Source organism: Lutra lutra, chromosome 10 (genome assembly GCF_902655055.1).
Source record: "Lutra lutra chromosome 10, mLutLut1.2, whole genome shotgun sequence".
Taxonomy (NCBI): domain Eukaryota; kingdom Metazoa; phylum Chordata; class Mammalia; order Carnivora; family Mustelidae; genus Lutra; species Lutra lutra.
The window spans coordinates 84368969-84387943 of NC_062287.1; the positions used below are offsets into that span (position 1 = coordinate 84368969).

The following is an 18975-nucleotide window of genomic DNA, read 5'->3' on the forward strand; positions in this document are numbered from 1 at the left end:
GACCTAATCCTTGATTCCAACAGGTGGAATATAAAGAAGGGAATAGTAGAGCAAACCAGTGTATATACATGGCTTTCTAGTTTATTTATTTTTGAAAGATTTTATTTATTTGACAGAGATCACAAGTAGGCGGAGAGGCAAGCAGAGAGAGGCGGGGAAGCAGGCTCCCCGCAGGAGAGGGGAGGGAGCAGGGGCTCCATCCCAGAATCCCGAGATCATGACCTGAGCTGAAGGCAGAGGCTTAAACTACTGAGCCACCCAGGTGCCCCTCTAGTTTATTTTAAAAAAAGAAAACAGAACTCAATTTACCCTTAAAACAAGTTGTGAAGTACTATTACTGATAGTTAATAGAAGCAGGTTCAAATATGGGACATGCTAACTCCCATTTATGTTAAGCCTATACATTCTAATACCCATTCATCCATTTACAGTAAAGGAATATCCTCTACCTCTCAGACTTCAGTGCTTGATAGTACACAAAGCAAGAAAACAACCTCATCGTTGATGGAACCTTTAATAAGAACTTCTCTATAAAAGGAAAACCTCTAAGTTGGATTTTTTAAAATCAAAGCAGTCACCTTGGCTGACCTATTACTCAGTGTCCAGTAAAAATTCATGAAGCTGAAATTAATTCCACTTATTTTGGGTATAGAGTAAGAGAGTAAAGTTTTTAAAGTAACAATTTAAAAATCAGTTTTTTAGAGGTATACTTTATATATAGTAAAAAGCACTCATTTCAAGTTTGACACTAGTTTTGGAAAATGTGGACACCTATGTAACTGCTGATTATAATCAAGATGGAGAGCATTTTCATCATGCCAGAAAGTTCCCTCCTGTGCCAGTCAACCTACCATGCATATACCTGGTACCAGGCAACTAGTGAGATCTGTTACTGGAAACCAGTTTTACCTGTTCCTAAGCTTCATATAAGTAAGATTGTACTATATTTTGTTTCTGGCTTTGTTCATTTTTTTTTTTTATGATTAATCTAGTTGTATGTATCAGTCATTCATCCCTTTTTACTTCTAAGTAGTATTCTATTATAAATCACAATGTCTGTCCATGAATCTGTTGATGGATATTTTTCTTTGTAGTTTGGAGCTGTTAAAAAGAAAGCACTCTAAACATTAATATGTAAGTCCATTTCTTTTCAGTAAATACCAAAGGGTAGGATTTCTAGGCCATAAGTGTATGCCTATCCTTAATCTTTTCCAAAATAATTGAATCATCTTATAATCTCAGCAGCAATGTTTGAGTATTCTAGTAAATTGCTGGTATCACATTGTGGTTTTCTTTTTTTTTTTTTTTAAAGATTTTATTTATTTATTTGACAGAGAGATCACAAGCAGGCAGAGAGGCAGGCAGAGAGAGAGGAGGAAGCAGGCTCCCTGCTGAGCAGAGAGCCCGATGCGATGCGGGGCTTGATCCCAGGACTCTGAGATCATGACCTGAGCCGAAGGCAGCGGCTTAACCCACTGAGCCACCCAGGCGCCCCCACATTGTGGTTTTCATTTGCAATTCTCTGACGAACATTTTTTCTTATGTCTATGTGAAGGGTCTATTAAAATACTTTGCTTATTTTTTAAACGGGTTGTTTTCTTACTCATTTTAAGAATCTTTTTTTTTTTTTTTTAAGATATTTACTTATTTACTTGACACAGAGAAAGCGTGTGCACAAGCAGGGGGAGTCAGACAGAGGGAGAAAAAGAGCTTCTGAGCAGAGAGTCCCAACATGGGGCTCAATCCAATGACCTGAGCCAAAGGCAGACACTTAACCAACTGAGCCACCCAGGCACCCCTCTTCAGAATCCTTTATATATCTTGAGTATAAGTCTGTGACAGGTATTACAAATACTTCCTCCTAGTCTGGGATCTTTTCTTTTGCCATTTCTTTTTTTTTTTTTTTTAAAGATTTTATTTATTTATTTGACAGACAGAGATCACAAGTAGGCAGAGAGGCAGGCAGAGAGAGGAAAGCAAGGCTCCCTGCTGAGCAGAGAGCCCGACGCGGGGCTCGATCTCAGGACCCTGGGATCATGACCTGAGCTGAAGGCAGAGGCTTTAACCCACTGAGCCACCCAGGTGCCCCGCCATTTCTAATGTATTGTAAAGCTATACAATGTTTTCTAAGTTCTCTATATTCATTTGGTTCTTTTTGATATTTACCACTTCTTTCCTCATTATTTTCATCCTTCAGATCCTTGAAAATATTTAGAATTGGTGTTTTAAAGCTGTGTCTGTTAATTCCATTACTTCTATTATTTCTGGATCTATTTAACTGATTTTTCTTCTGGTTATGGGTACACTTTCTTACCTTTTCACATATCTTGTAGTTTGTGACTGAGCTGGACATTGATTTGTTGAGTGGAATTTGTTTTCTTTACAGTGTGTTGAATGTTGAGGAGGTCAGCTTGTTTTGGGGGAGGCAGGTAAGTTAGCTATGGATCAGCTTAGTCCTTTCAAGCCTTGTTTTTAAGCTTGTCAGGTTGGGTCTATCTCACACTGTACTCTTAGGGCTACTTTAGGCATACTACTAAGTAAGGCATGATATTCAGGGATCTCTACTGAATGTCCTGGATATTCAGTGAGATTTGTCCACTCTGGCTGGTCAGAACTCCAGTGGCTCTCAGCCCTGTGTGAGCTCTGGAAATTGCTCAGCTCCAATCTCCAGGTTTCACTGTTAGCAGGCATAATTTAGAATTCAGCTCAAAAGCCAAGAGAACACCTAAGGAGACTGATGGTGATCGTTCGGTAGCTTTGTTTTCCCAGGTAGTTTGATCAATACGTTCCAACCACTTAAACTTCTCTCTATCCCAATCTGTCTCTTTAGCTCAGCAAAATCACTACTCTTTGACTTGAATTTTACCTCAGTACCTTCTAAAACACCTGAGTTGGGGCAAATATAGGGCTTTCCTTGTCTCTCCTATTTCAGGGATCTGTCCCATACTTCCAGCTGTGCATTCTCTGAGAACAGCTATTTGACATTTTTGTCCAATTTTCTAGTTCTTTATGGCAGGATGGCAAGTTCAGCATCAGTTATTTCATCATTACTAGAAACAAATGTTCAAATTATCTCATTTTTCATGTCTTTATTATTTTTCTTAGCATACCTCATAACAATATGAAGAGAATCCTTTTAGTAAAAACTGAAAGTTTTTGATGTAAGTAAAGTGTGCCTTTGGCATCTCTCTCCACCTTCTGTCCCTTTCCGTTGCATCCTCTACATGTTTTTGTTCTACTATTTCCTTATCAAAATCTTTAGAAAAGATCTGCCAAACACAGCATGCAACTATGTATAAATAAGGAAGTTCAGGGACGCCTGGGTGGCTCAGTTGGTTAAGCCGCTGCCTTCGGCTCAGGTCATGATCTCAGCGTCCTGGGATCGAGTCCCACATCAGACTCCTTGTTCTGTGGGGAGCCTGCTTCTCCCTCTGCCTCTGCCTGCCACTCTGTCTGCCTGTGCTCGCTCTCTCTCTCTCTCTCTGACAAATAAATAAATAAAATCTTTAAAAAAAAATAAGGAAGTTCACTATGGTATTGCTTGTATCTCAAAATTAACAAAACTATAAATATTCCCCAGTAGGTACAGGTCAAATAAAATATGGTTCATTTATATAATAGTAGGCAGCTGCTCAAAAACAAAAACAAAAACAAAGAAAAACTAGTTGATTTACGTGAATACCATCAGTGAAAAAAGTAAGTTGCAGGGCAATATATGTAAATGTTTAAAAGAAATCCACAAAACTTACATATATCAAAATTTGTATTTTTATGGCCAGTATATATTACTTAGATAATTTTAAAACATATATAAACCTCCTCAACCTACAATGGAGTTCTGTCCCAATTAACCCATCATTAAGTGGAAAATACAGTTGACCCTTGAACATGGGAGTTGGTGTGCCGATGCCCCCCCCATACCAAGTCAAAAATTCTCATATAACTTCTGCTTCCCCCCAAACTTAACTATTAATAATCTGTTGACAGGAAGCCTTACTGAGGACATAGTCGATTAACATGTTTTTATATGTTATATGTATTATATACATATTCTTACAATAAAATAAGCTAGAGAAAAAATGTTCAGAAAAGCCATAAGGATGAGAAAATATATTCACAATACTATAATGTAAAAAAATCCACGTGTACATGGGCTCACACAGTTCAAACCCCTGTTGCTCAAGGGTCAACTGTATTTTAAGTCAAAAATGCATTTAATACACCTAACCTACTGGGCATCATAGCTTAGCCTAGCCTGTATTAAATGTGCTTACAACACTGACATTAGCCTACACTTGAGCAAAATCATCTAACACAAGCCTCTTTTATAATAAAGTGTAGAATATCTCAAGTAATTTACTGAATACTGAAAGAAAGTGAAAAACAGAATGGCAGTATGGGTACAGGATGGTTGGTTGTAAATGGTCACTTTACCCTCTTGATTGCATGGGTGAATGTAAGCTGTAGCTCACTTGCTGCTTCCCAGCAACATGAGAGTATCATACTGCATTATCAGCCCAGGAAAAGATAAAAATTCAAATTCTGAAGTACAGTTTGTACTGAATATATATTGCTTTTATAGCACACTAAACTAAAAAATATGTTAAGTCAAACCATCCTAAATTAGGGACCGTCTGTGTGTTCATGCATACACACATACACACATACACATGTTATCTTAATGTGCCTATCCTTTTAAGTGATACTTGTACTTTTTTTTTTTTATAAAGAACACAGTCCATCACAATACAGGTTATGAAGAGTTTTGTTAATTTTTTTTTTAACCTTTTGTAGAGTGGAAAGAGAAAGACCTAATTTTCAATCTAGATGGGTTTGCTTCTACATATAGTACAAGTAAATGACTACAATTAGCAGTATTGTCACCAGATCTCTGGATAACCAAAATATTTGACTAGCTGAGAACTCACTTCTTTAAATAAACAAAGTACAACACTTTTGGTAGGAGTCCAAAACTGAAAACCTGACCTGAGACTGAGACAAAAAAAAAAAAAAAATTTTCCTTTCTTGGGGCGCCTGGGTGGCTCAGTCTTTAAATGTCTGCCTTCAGCTCAGATCAGGATCCCAGTATCCTGGGATCAAGCTGGGATCAAGCCCTGCATGGGGCTCCCTGCTCACCGGGAAGCCTGCTTCTTCCTCTATCACACCCCTGCTTGTGTTCCCTCTCTTGCTGTGTCTCTCTCTGTCAAATAAATAAATAAAATCTTAAAAAAAAAAAAATTCCCTTTCTTACTCAAAATGCAGTTATTGATAACCTACTGGTTATCACCGAATGGAAAATCCAAACCAGATAAGAGAAAAAAATTCTATAGCAATAACATTAATAGATTAAATGGCAGTTTAAAATGTAGAAAGAACTCCAATAAACTCGTTTGTAATAAATGTTTGCAAATTACCAAAAATGGAAATCCCTAATTTCATGCCTTTGTTACTTCTCATAACCAAAACTTTAAATGGCTAATGACTTTTCCTTTTCATACCTTTGTAAATTTGCCATGCCAACTTGAATGAATTTGTCAAGTGAGTAAGAATATATGAATATGTTTATAATGAATACCACAAAGAAATTTTTACTTTGGCTCTGAGTTTTCCCAGGATCTCAGATAGAACTTACTTTAAGGGCTAAATTTTAAAGCATTAAAAGAACCTTTAAATCATTCTTGTTTTTCCTTTCTACGTCAGAGGTTTACTTCCTGATGTATGATAAAACCTAATCTCAGGGCTGGACAAAAGAATCAAGCCTCTAGTTCTTAAGTATACTTACTGAGGTCTAGTTAAGTGCCTCTTTTATAGTACAAGCAACAAATGTAATTGCCTCATGGCCTGCGGGTGTCCATTTAACAAAAGAGGCTTTGTGAACCAACCCACAGGTGTTACTTTTCTTGATTCAAGTGAAATCTGATGCAAGAGTCCACAATATCAGATAACACATTTACTAAACGCAATCAAACTCATTTATTTAAGCAAAAAATACCTAAATTAAGAAAAAGTTCCAACTGAAGAATAAGACGTTTGTGTCTGACCTTGCAAAAATTTCAAAAAACAGAAAATCCTAATAACAGGTTAAGGTTTTTAAATTAACCCTTTGTTTGCCAGATATTTTATAATTTACAACCAACAAAGGTAGGGTGTGCACTGGCCCTGCTACTACTCATGCCTCTTTAATGTTTCTAAAACAACTGTGAATGAAAAAGAAACAGTAGTTATTAAAGAAACAAAGAAAAAGCCAAGAAGAGGGGCAAAATTTTGGGATCCTTTTTTGACATGATTATTTTTCCTTTTTCTGAATTATAAAGGAAAAGGAGAGGGACACCCATTTTATGAAAGCAATTAAGAGAAAGCTTTGGGTTTTTTTGGCAAAAGCACATGGGGGTGATCTATCAGTAACAATATTTAATCCCAAGAGTATTTCATTTTCCACACATATTTTAAAGATTTTGTTTTGGGTCTCATGAAATGATAAAGGTGGAATACAAAAATGCATAATTTCCCTACCCTGGAAAAAAGTCCCCAGGATGAATGTACATTTCACTTTATATGTTGTTTTACTCTAACAAGGCCCATAAAATTGTTGTTTTTTTTTTTTTTTTGTTACTATCTTCCAGGTAAGCTGGATCAAGTCAAATTACTATACCATTATGCATATTGTTTAATGCATATTGTTTAATCATGACTTACACAACCAAAATGCAGCCATGGTAAGATGCTGTGCACACAAACTACTGGAGAGAATAACTGGAAAATGAAATAATTTATTATATAGTTCTAAAAGAACTTCATAAAACTCAGTATTAATATGATTCATGTAAAAGTCAGTAATTGTTGGAGTTCCTATAACACCAATAAAAGCTACGAAGACATATGTCAAAAAGTGAAGCACTGAATCCTCCTAGAGGCAATCAAGTAGAAGAGCTCTTGATAACACAAGGCAGAGAAAACATTAGTAGTCTTTAAAAAAATGGGAGTCTCAAGTGTCAGTATGAGTACCTATCAAAGCAAAACCCAAGGAATAGTTTCACTAACATTCTGACATTCTCCTTGGCACAATTTCTTGCCCACATTTGTCTATCTGAGTAGAGTATCTGGAGTCCTAATGGTGTTACCCCCAAATGCTAGACGCATGACAGAGTAACATTTATAAGGACCAAGCTGGAACAGTTAGCACTGACTATTTCAATACCTGCTATTTCTGTGTAGTCTTATTATTCTCCTATCTGCATAATTCATAGGGACTGTTACTGTCATCCCCTATTTAAAAGTGGTGCTACCTTGGGTTCATTAGCCAATTATCACCAAAGAGAAATTTCACAAAAGTTCCAATAGGCTACAACTCCAGCACTGGGGTTGAAGTAATGATGGGGGATGCTTTTTACTAACAGGTTCTTTCTTTATCAAGTATCTCCCTGCTGAACAGGTTTAGAGATTAATCTAAGACTTGGTCATTCTCATAGCTATTGCAAGCTAAGCTCCTTCATCTTTCCTCCAAGTACTCAATACCTCCATCCAGCCTGAAGAGGAATTTTTGATGGGCTCTGTAAGCATGGTAAAGATACCGTCCAGTAAGAAGAGTCCTGAGTTCAAAATGTAGCTCTGCCACTTACTAGTTAAGAGCCTTGGACAGATTATTTAAACCTCATCTATATAACTGGGCTTAATAAATCCCTTACAAAAATATTTTGAGAACCAAATGAAGTAACACATAAGGCTCCTGGCACCCAGTAAGCATTCACTAAATATTAGTTATTGTGATTAGCAGTTGTCCCAACTAATGGTATGAATGGTGTCTGCTGGGAATTCTTTGTTCCTGGATTCCTATCCTGTCTACCCAGTTCTCTGCAAAGTGAACGGTGCTTTGCAATTTTACTTTGGTTTCGGTAGTTTCTTTTACATTGTATTCAATTATATATTTCTGGTACTAGCCAAGACTTGAATTCAGTGTTATTGAAAAGCATCTATTCACATTAACTGTGAATAGATGCCATATTAATTATGTAGCAAAGACTACCACTTTTATTCTTTTAACAGGCATCTTAAGCAATGTTTATTAAATATCAAATGCTTAGGCTCTTCCTTATGAAGCATTCACTTCTTCAGAACTGTCTACTCACTAGTCAGAAGGTATACGGAGGGGGAATGTGTTGGGACTGAAGCCAACAAATAAGCTTTTCCATCATAGCCATCTAATACTAATGTACCAACCCTACAGTAGTTTTTCCCCGGGACAATGGATTTTTTTTTTTTTTTTTTTTTTTTTTTTTAGTTTTATTCATTTGACAGAGAGAGATCACAAGTAGGCAGAGAGGCAGGCAGAGAGAGAGAGGAGGGAGGAAGCAGGCTCCCTGCGGAGCAGAGAGCCCGATGCGGGGCTCGATCCCAGTACCCTGGGATCATGACCCGAGCCGAAGGCAGAGGCCTCAACCCACTGAGCCACCCAGGCGCCCCAAGAGTGAGTGTACAAATGGGGGAGGGACAGAGGGAGAAGCAGACTCCCCACAAGGCAGGGAGCCTGACATGGGTATCTATCCCAGGACCCTGAGATCATGATGCAAGCCAAAGGCAGATGCCCAACAGACTGAGCCACCCAGGCAACTCACACCTTGGTTCTTATATTCCAAAAGATGAGCTTAACTTAATGAAACACAGGGTATTTCAGAGACTAGTAGATGTTTCCATGAAAATTTTGATTCATGGGACTTCAAATAATACTTCGTAAGTCAAAACTCATCCCTATATGGAATTATTTTCATAGATGAATGGATGTACCTCTTTTCAATTTCCTACAGCTCCTATACATAACTGCTTCATATAGAGATTGGCTAAAAAAGCTGATTAAACATGTGAAATGGTATTAAAAATAGAAGATCTGGGGTAGAAAAGAGTCTCTCTACTCCAAAGAAGAAATAATTACAATGAAATATGTAGATCTGTTGTATTTGATACCAATAAACTATTAAAAAAAGAAAAAAACCATTATGTTCCATTTTAAAAAAGATTTTATTTATTTATTTGACAGAGAGAGAGAGAGATGACAAGTAGGCAGAGAGGCAGGCAGAGAGAGAAGGAGGAAGCAGGCTCCCCGCTGAGCAGAGAACCCGATGCGGGGCTCTATCCCAGGACCCTGAGATCATGACCTGAGCCGAAGGCAGAGGCTTAACCCACTGAGCCACCCATGTGGCCCTTGTTCCATGTTTTTGACAGATACTTCTTCTACTTGTGTTTTATTTATCAAAGCCACAACTCTAATGCACCATACCCTGAAAATTATTTAGATTGAAATATAACTTTCTGAATATAAAATTCCAATTTAGACAAGTGGATGACTGATGACATTTTTCTGTAATGATGTAAGGTACAAAGAGAACAGATGAAGACCTCTAAAAAATAAGACTGATCTCTGAGGGCTGAGAGCACCAAAACATTGTTTTAACTAAGATTATGAAAACACATTATGGACATCAAGGAGGGCATAGTACAGCATCCAAATGTCATTCTGGAAAAGTACTGTCTTTTTTCCCCACTTCTTATAGTAACTTAATTGCCACTGTATTAATTTAAAATACAGGGACAACTGGGTGGCTCAGTCGGTTAAGAATCTGCCTTCGGCTGAGGTCATAATCCCAGGGTCCTGGAATCAAGTCCCACATTGGGCTCCTTGCTCGTGGGGAGCCTGCTTCTCCCTCTGCCTGCTGCTCCCCTGTTCCTGCTCACTCTCCCTCTTTCTCTCTCTGACAAATAAGTAAATAAATCTTAAAAAAATAAAATACAGTCTCTTTTAGGCTTATTAGATAGGCTATATCTTCTCTCCATTTCCCAAATTAACATTTCTCCCAGAATCTCCTCATGTACCATCTCCTCCTATTGCTAAAGCCAGAAACCTGGCTCAATTTTAAGCCCTTCAATTCCATTTCTTCCAGCATCTAATCCTGTCAGATATTTCCTTAATCTTTCTCCAAAATTTGTACTGCTTTCAATGGTTAATGTTATTATCTTAATTATGTCCTATGGCCTATTAATGGGTCTCTCAGTCTCCAAAACTTCTCTCCTAGTAGGAGTCACTCCTAACCTTCCTTTATTAATCTATTACTAATATCAGAGTGATCTTTTATTTTTATTCCTTTACAATAATTTAATAATATTGGGGGTATTTTAACCATAAGAAATATGTATATATATATTTATTATTTTTTAAAGTTTTTAAAATAAGTTTTAAGGGTGATTTTTTAAAAAGCTAAGTCTGATAATGTTATTTCCCTGCTTGAGACATACAAGGAACTGAGCCCTGTTTACCTTTTCATTTTTTTTTTTTAAGATTTTATTTATTTATTTGAGAGAGAGACAGTGAGAGAGAGCATGAGCAAGGAGAAGGTCAGAGGGAGAAGCAGACTCCCCACGGAGCTGGGAGCCTGATGCGGGACTCGATCCCGGGACTCCGGGATCATGACCTGAGCCGAAGGCAGTCGTCCAACCAACTGAGCCACCCAGGCGTCCCATACCTTTTCATTTTTATCTCTCTTCACTACCCACCCCTCCCCACTATATGTTCCAGACATAAGAACTTACTTTTAGCAGTTGCCCAAAGCACAATGCTATACTCTCCCTTTTAGACTTTATGAATATACGGCTTGCTTTGATCAGCTCCTACTTATCCTTCAGAATTTCAACTCAAGTTTTACCTTCCCAATCTGGAAAAACCCTATTGACCCCCGTTTGGATAAATTTCATCTTATGTCTTATCACAGCACCCTGTCTATAATTCTATTATATCATATTATAATTTCTTGTCTGCTCCTCCAACTTGGCTACAGACTTCTAAGCCTGAACTGTCCATTATGGTATCTACTAGTAACATTTGTGGTTATTTAATTTTACGAATTATATAAAATTCAAATTCAGTTCCTCAGACACACTATCAGACACGTGTGTCTAAGACACATGTCCTGTGCTCAGCCGTCACATATGCCTACTAGCTACTGTACTGGACAGTGCAGATACAGAATATTCCACTTTTGCAGAAAGGTCTGCAAAAGGTCTGCTTTTGCAGCACTACAGGCAGACTTATCTCCTCTAACATGCTTCTGGCCCTCAAGTAAGTGCTCAGGAAGTATTTGTGGAATTAATAAATGCATGAATAAATAAAAGGAAAGTTGTGACATTAATGTCTGGCCAATTTTGCCCCCCCCCCCCCGTTTGCTGAGGGGCATTCAAGTCTTCTCTCCCACCCCAACTCCCTGCCCCCTAAGTCCAGTGGTTCTAGCTGCTCCGTAGGACATCCTCCTTAAAGATGCTTAAATGCTGGTATTGGTTTGGGGTCAGGTAAAATGGTTGCACTTAGGGTCACAAGTCCATATTGGTCTATGTCCCTACACCTACTTTGACTTTCTCTATATAGGGAAGTCAGGTCAAATTTCAAGTGTCTTCGGATGACAGAAAGTTTCTCTAATCCTTCCTGATTTGGAGATTTATACATACAATGTACAGGAAGTAGATCAGAATATTAAGTTGCTTCTTAAAATTTTAAACTGCTCACCCTACAGTTGTTTTTTTTTAAACATTTTAATTTTTTTTAAAGATTTTATTTATTTATTCGACAGAGAGAGATCACAAGTAGGCAGAGAGGCAGGCAGAGAGAGGCAGGAGGAAGCAGGCTCCCCACCAAGGAGAGAGCCCGAGTCCCAGAGAGGACCCTGGGATCATGACCTGAGCTGAAGGCAGAGGCTTTAACCCTCTGAGCCACCCAGGCGCCCCGTCACCCTACAGTTTTGAGACAAATCTGTCGGGCCTTCATGTATGTTTAGTGGGGACACAGGCACTAGCTGTAACAAACTAAATGATTCCTACATTTTTCTTTTCTTTTCTTCTTCTTTTTTTTTTTAAAGAGACAGAGGACTAGAGATGGGGAGAGGGAGAGAGAGAAGATGAAGTAGGCTCTATGTCCAGTGTGGAGCCTGACATGGGGCTCAATCCCACAACCCTAAGAATATGACCTGAGTCAAAATCAAGAGTCCAATGCGTAACCAACTAAGCCACCCAGGCACCCCAATTCCTATATTGTCTTACAACAGTTATGACAATTCTAATGCAAGAAGAAAGCACTCATTTCTGTAGGTTAGCAGTACAGTGGCTTGTAATGCCAACAGTTTCTTGCTAATTTATAATCTTCAACTGTCTTATAACATGCACACTTATTTTTGTTTATTAAACATTTACTTATTTGAGAGAAAGAGAGCACGAGTGCGCAAGAAGGGTGGGGCAGAGGGAGAGAGAGAATGCCAAGCAGATTACCTGCTGAGCATGGAGCCCACAGTGGGGCTCGATCCACAAACCTGAGATCATGACCTGAGCTGAAATCAAGAGTTGGACACTTAATGAACTGAGACACCCAGGCATTCCATGCACACCTACTTTTACATATTATTCTTCCTTTCTATTCTTATTTTAAGTAGATGATAGTTTAGTAGAATGAGAATGCCTTTATGGACTAACATTAACTGAGTCACTGAAACCCAAAGAATTATGCAAAGCGGTAACAGAAGAACTTCATTTAGTTGCTTATTTCAAAGCATTTGAACATACTTCACCTACTCAACAGCAACTTTCCAGCAGATCACTCTATCAGATTGGGAAGTCACATGACACTTGGAATATATTCTTTTTACTACCATCAGTGATGGAGTCTGCTTCAGATGCTTCTACTAAACAGCAGCATTGTAATTTCAGTTTTCTTAATTTCTCCCAATTCCTTTTAGGCAACCTTAAAGTAGAGAGGTCTCATAAAACTTTCAGATAAACATACATAAATATTTTCATTTTACTGAACTCAAAACTGCCCCCCTCGACTCACAGCAATGACACTGATTTTCCAACTTTGAGTGGTTAAAATATATTTAGGTGAACAAAACCACTTCAGGAAGACTTGTTATTCTCTCAGCAGAAATTTTAATCTTTGTGCATATGTATATGAATATATATATATTTACATATACATATACAAACATATTAAGATAAAATACATTTCTACAAAATAAAATTCTATAAACTACATGTACTGTTAAAATAAGATAAATTATTCTGAAAATCTTCAGAGAACACATCAGAAAATGTTTAAGTTGTGGAGACCTCAAAGGTGATTATTTAATGTTAATATCAGAAGAAAAAACCTCAGAATTGTAAACAATAAGTCAAATTTATCTTCAGAATTGTGTTAGCTATAGGATGAAAAAGTCACGTCATCTCCGCAGTGAACCTCACTTTAGCAAGAGAGTAAACATATTTCCTCCACATCAGCTGCAATCAAGGCATTAGCAGTATGCCATGACTGATTATCCTGGGACCCGTTGCTGAGAAATGAATGTGTAGCACAGGTTTTTATCACTAGAGTCTGCAAAATGCAAGTCCCTTGTTTAGATATCCTAGTTGTAATGAGTGACATTATTAGGTAGTTCTTCTATTTAAATGACATAAGGATTTAGTGTATCAGCAGCTTATAATAAACAAGCCCTTTCAATCTGATGACTCCTTTCCCTACACATGAGTACTTTTTGTGTTTATAATACAAGTGGTAATAGAACACCATATGGTTGTGACTTTTAGCTAAAGTAAATGACATTTAAACAAACAGAAAAACAGCATTAGGATATTCAAGGATTTGAACTATAACCTAAATACAGAGTACACATTAAGGGGCTATTAGTGTTAACTATATAGACTGACCATTTTCTAATGCTGTCCCATTAGTGAGTTTTTCAGTTTGCTGATCAGTTTTTCAAAAATATTTTCCAATTTACTGTCAAACACCTTTATCACTGACATATTGCCCCATTTACAACTTCTTTTAAAAACACTATACCACTAATATATCCTGAGAACATCTTATCAGTTCTTTCTGAAATGTAAAACTGCTTCTATTGCTTAGATCTCTGCCAAAACAACAATGATGTTGTTATTCACACATATATATAATTCTTAAAAGAAAAATACAAGAATGTGGGAATGGTACAAACAGAGACAGCAGTTCATAAGCTACTGAAGGAAAACAAGACATGAATTTGTCTTGCACCCCAAAGGTAACAGAGATGATAGCAAGAAGGGGTCTAATTCTGATTATATTTAAAAGACACAGCCACCATGATTTGCTAATGGACTGGATGCGCAGTGAAAGAGAAAAAGAGTCAAGGAGGACTCCCAAGTTTTAGAAGCAGAGCAAGCAGAAGAATGGAGTCGCCATTGCTGCGATGGGGATATGTGTGGGATGAGCCAGTCTGGGAAAGATGATTAGGAGTCTGGTTTGGACACATTAAGTTTGAAGTGCCCATTGTGTACTACGGTGGAGATAGTAGGCTGTTAGATTTATGATTCTGGAGTTCAGGAATGAGGTTGTAGTTGATATAAATTTAGAAGTTAAGTTAGGTAATATTTAAAACCATGAGACAGGATGAATGTGTGAGTGTATATGGACAAGAGATGAAGTTTAAAAATATGAACCCTAAGTTACTCCAAAGTTTAGAGGAACCGACAAAGGAATCTCAGAAGAAACAGAAAGACAAGGAAAAAAACTAGAAAATGTGCTGTCCCCCAAACTAAGTGAAACCAGGTTTTGAGAACAAATATTTCAAATAGTAACAACAGGTCAAGTAAAATGAGGCCTGAAGTTGACCACTGGATAAATAACAGTGGGGACCCCTGACAAAAACTGTTTCAATGAAGTGGTGGGGGACCAAAACCTAACAGGAATGAGCTCAAGAAAAAAACACAAAGTTCAGGCAAACTGAGTAAACAGATGCCAGTCTTTCCTACAGGAGTTTGTGGTGTCAAAGGAGTTTGTTCATTGGTAAATTTTATAGGATATTTGTTTGCGGATAGAACTTATTATATTGCACATTTACTACACTGCAAAATGCCTAAACATTAGGAATAGGTTACAGTACAGATTAAAATCATAGCCCTGGACTATCACACAATGTTACCTTCGGAAAAATTATGAAGTGTTTTTCTTCTTCTTCTCATTAACTTTATAACAAAATTTCACTATTACCTGAGCCCTGGCTCTACTATCCCTAGGAAAATGGAAACTACATTATATAGGCTTTCATAGCACACCTTGCTATTGTGCAGGCTATTCAAGATGTTTGAGCTGAGTATATTTCTTTTGAAAGTCACAAATTAAGCTTATATCCTAGTAGCCAATGCTTAGCCCATAACCCAAGGCAAGAATTACTGGCCTCAATATCATTGAAATGAGCAAAGCCCACTGCAACAGCACCTGATAGGGATTGCTTAGTTTCCAAATGCTTAATGTAAAAAATAAATCATGGTTTGTAAGTATTGCTGCCACATGGACTTTTACAACTCCAGAATGAATAAAATGGTTCCACATCACTTAATCAACGATCTGTTTATATTCTTTTTCGCCAACTTAGGAACAATGCTATTTCTTTCATATGCTAAACTCTAAATTCTAGGTTCCAAATGACGATTTTGGTGCTTTGCTTTCTGAAGCACCTACTTAGGAGAACATTTTTAGGGAGTGAAGGGGTGGGGGAGGGGACCTGGAATTCAAAACACACTTAACATTCATCATCTTTACCAAGCAGCTCAATCAAGATCTGAATAGTAATGTCTTCATCATAAACAATAATGATTTTTCTAAGATACATTGGTAAAGGAAAGAACCCCTTTCATAAAATACAGCACCAGTGTGCTTCAAAGATAACTGAAAAAGGGAACCCTCTAGAGGAGGAGACCCTGCAAAGGCTTGGATTTCTCTTCAGAGTGCTCCAAACTTGGATGAATTTTTGTTATAAATCACCTTGATTAATGGAACACATTTGCTAACGTGGTTCTGTAATAACTACAAAATTCTTAATGCTCAAAAAACCCAGCCTAGAAAAACTGGTGGAGGCAGGGAAGCTTTCAAAAAATCACTGGCTTCTCTTTTAGGACCAATACTATCCCTGATCAGAAATGGTTCCCTTTCTTTTTAAAGAATAATGAAGACAAAAAATTTTTAGGGAAGCGCATTTTGATGAGATGGGAGTATAAATAATAATAATCAGTAGGGGATATTTTGGACAAGCAGTATTAGCATGGTAAGGAGTACAAATTCTGGATGGAGCTGGGGTATCTGTGTCTGAATTCCAACCTTTTTTTCACTGTTTGAAACTGGGCAATCTGTTTAACCTCCCCATTGTCCAGTTTTCTCATCTGGCAAATACTACCACTACCTGTATGTTATTGGGTTGCTGTTGTGATGATTAAAAATTAATTAATCCTTGTGAAGAGTTTCAACAGAATCTAATACAGATTAAGTATATAATAAGTGTTGACCAAAAGTATATTACAATTATGTCTGTCACTTACAAACATGCAAACCAAGGTGAATGGAATATACCTAGAACAATATGGCAGTGTCCTCTAATTTATCCATTCACTGAACATAAAAATTCAAAGAATATTTTCCTTAAATAGAATAGTCAAAAAATTTACATCTTATAGTCCTCTGATTGTCTTCTCAGATTACTTAGCAAATATCTAATCCCCTGATATTCTTCCTCTAATAACCCGTAAAGAGAAAATAACAATTATGTGGTGCTTAAGTACACAGATAGTCGATGCCTTCATTTACATGTTTTGTTGTTCTACCTATTGATAAAATTATTTCTGGTCTCAAGTATATGCTTGTTGCTAAACAACTTAAAAGTGACTAGAATGGGGGTGCCTGGGTGGCTCAGTGGGTTAAGCCGCTGCCTTCGGCTCAGGTCATGATCCCAGGTCCTGGGTTCGAGCCCCACATCGGGCTTACTGCTCAGCAGGGAGCCTGCTTCCTCCTCTCTCTCTGCCTGCCTCTCTGCTTACTTGTGATTTCTCTCTGTCAAATAAATAAATAAAATCTTTAAAAAAAAAAAAAGTGACTAGAATGTCTCATGAAATGTTAACAGTCATATGAAGGTGAAACCATTATGTAAAATTCCGACATTTTTAAAGAACAAAGGGATACAATGTCCATGATGAAGGTCATAGAAAAATAGGTTACCTGATACTACACTACCACCTTCAACATTATCACCATCAGCTAACAATTACTAATATGTTTAGCACTGTGGTAATAAACATTAAAAACATTTGCACTGCTGAACCATAGTCTCTTATGGATGGTACATAAATAACAGATTTAGTAATCCATTGATCAAACTTACAAGGCGATCAGAGGCTATTATAGTTCAAAATAAATACACAATGATCAAGACAATTAAACCTAATTATTTGCTTAAACTGGGGATAAAAACAGAGGTAAATTTAGTTAATAGATCTAACAGCTGCATCAGTAATTTGAGGGTAACACAGAAAATTTAAAGAAAAATAAAAAAATTAAGTTACAATTATTAAAGTAGACAAGTATAGGCTGAGTAAACAAAAGGCCACACACACACCCCCTCCCCCGCTGCCGTAAGCGCTGTCGCAGCAGCCACGTGACTGGTGAGGGGCTAAAATTCTATCTGCTCTTCACTCTTCCTTTCTGCTATTCCTGCTCTCTTTTTCTAACTGGACAGTAAAGTTGACTAGAGCAAGGTATATACAATTTCTATCCTAAAAATTTAAGTAGGATTTAAAAAGACTAAACTGCAGACTTTGATTTTACCAGATTTGCTGCTACAAGTCAGTGGAAAATTTTCTAACCCAGGATCCCAGTTGGCATTTAGGGGCATGTCTCTTTTGTCTTTTCCAATCTAAGACACTTGTCTTTCCTTGTTTTTCATGACCTTGACATTTTTGAAGAGTTTTAGTCAGTTATATTGCAGAATGACACTTAGGGTTTGTCTGATATTTTCTCATGATTAGACTGAGGTTACACTTACTTTTGCAAAAAATATCACAAAAGTGATATGCACCTTTTTTAGTGCTTCTCTTCAGGGGTTATATTATGTTGATATGTCTTTTTACTGGTGAACTTAACCTTGATCACTCAATTAAGGTGGTGTCTGACAGTTTCTCCTCTACCAACTACTATTTGTCCCTTTGCAATGAATATCTTGAAAGAGATACCTTGAGACTGTGCAAATAAACTATTTCTCTCAAACTTTTGCCCAAAATTTTGACATCCGATGGTGAATCTTGCCTATAACAATTATTACTATGAAATTTATATTGTATGATTTTCTTTTTCTTTTTTTTTTTTAAAGATTTTATTTATTTGACAGAGATCACAAGTAGGCAGAGAGGCAGGCAGAGAGAGAGAGAGAGAGAGAGAGAGAGAGAGGAGGAAGCAGGCTCCCTGCTGAGCAAAGAGCCTGATGAGGGGCTCAATCCCAGAACCCTGGGATCATGACCTGAGCTGAAGGCAGAGGCTTTAACCCACTGAGCTACCCAGGCGCCCCTATATTGTATGTTTAAGAAGGGTTTTAAAAGAAACTAAAATAGGGACGCCTGGGTGGCTCAGTTGGTTAAGCAGCTGCCTTCGGCTCAGGTCATGATCCCAGCGTCCTGGGATCGAGTCCCACATCGGGCTCCTTGCTCATCAGGGAGCCTGCTTCTCCCTCTGCCTCTGCCTGCCATTCTGTCTGCCTGTGCTTGCTCTCTCTCCCTCTCTCTCTCTCTGACAAATAAATAAATAAAATCTTTAAAAAAAAAAAAAGAAAAGAAACTAAAATATATAAAATATAATGGCCAAATTGTTCTGGATACAAACATACTTAAATTCTACTGAATGCAGCATTTTAATTTATATTCAAAATGTGAATTAAGTTATTTTCTTTTGTCAGTGTGTTCAGTTAATGTTAATCAATGAATAACAAAATGTTACTTACATAACTATGGCTTTTAAAGAAATCTGATGGACTATTGGTGAGGATTTTGTCTCCTTCCAAGCCAATTACTCTTTTACAAATGTTTGATTTTGGATCAGTCGGGCTTTTTGCAATGACAATGTCACCTCTGAGGGGAAAAAAGTCAAAAGAAAGGTCA

General features: G+C 37.4%; 1 protein-coding gene across 5 annotated transcripts in view; it reads right to left on the minus strand.

The window, feature by feature from the left end:
- The window catches only part of IMMP1L (inner mitochondrial membrane peptidase subunit 1), a 91512-nt gene that overhangs the window by 4688 nt on the left and 67849 nt on the right, over positions 1-18975 (minus strand). For all 5 annotated transcript variants that reach the window (XM_047690791.1, XM_047690795.1, XM_047690794.1 and 2 more), the window contains one exon: positions 18819-18945. In XM_047690791.1, the coding sequence (XP_047546747.1) occupies positions 18819-18945 (127 nt within the window). The remainder of the gene's footprint in view (positions 1-18818; positions 18946-18975) is intronic.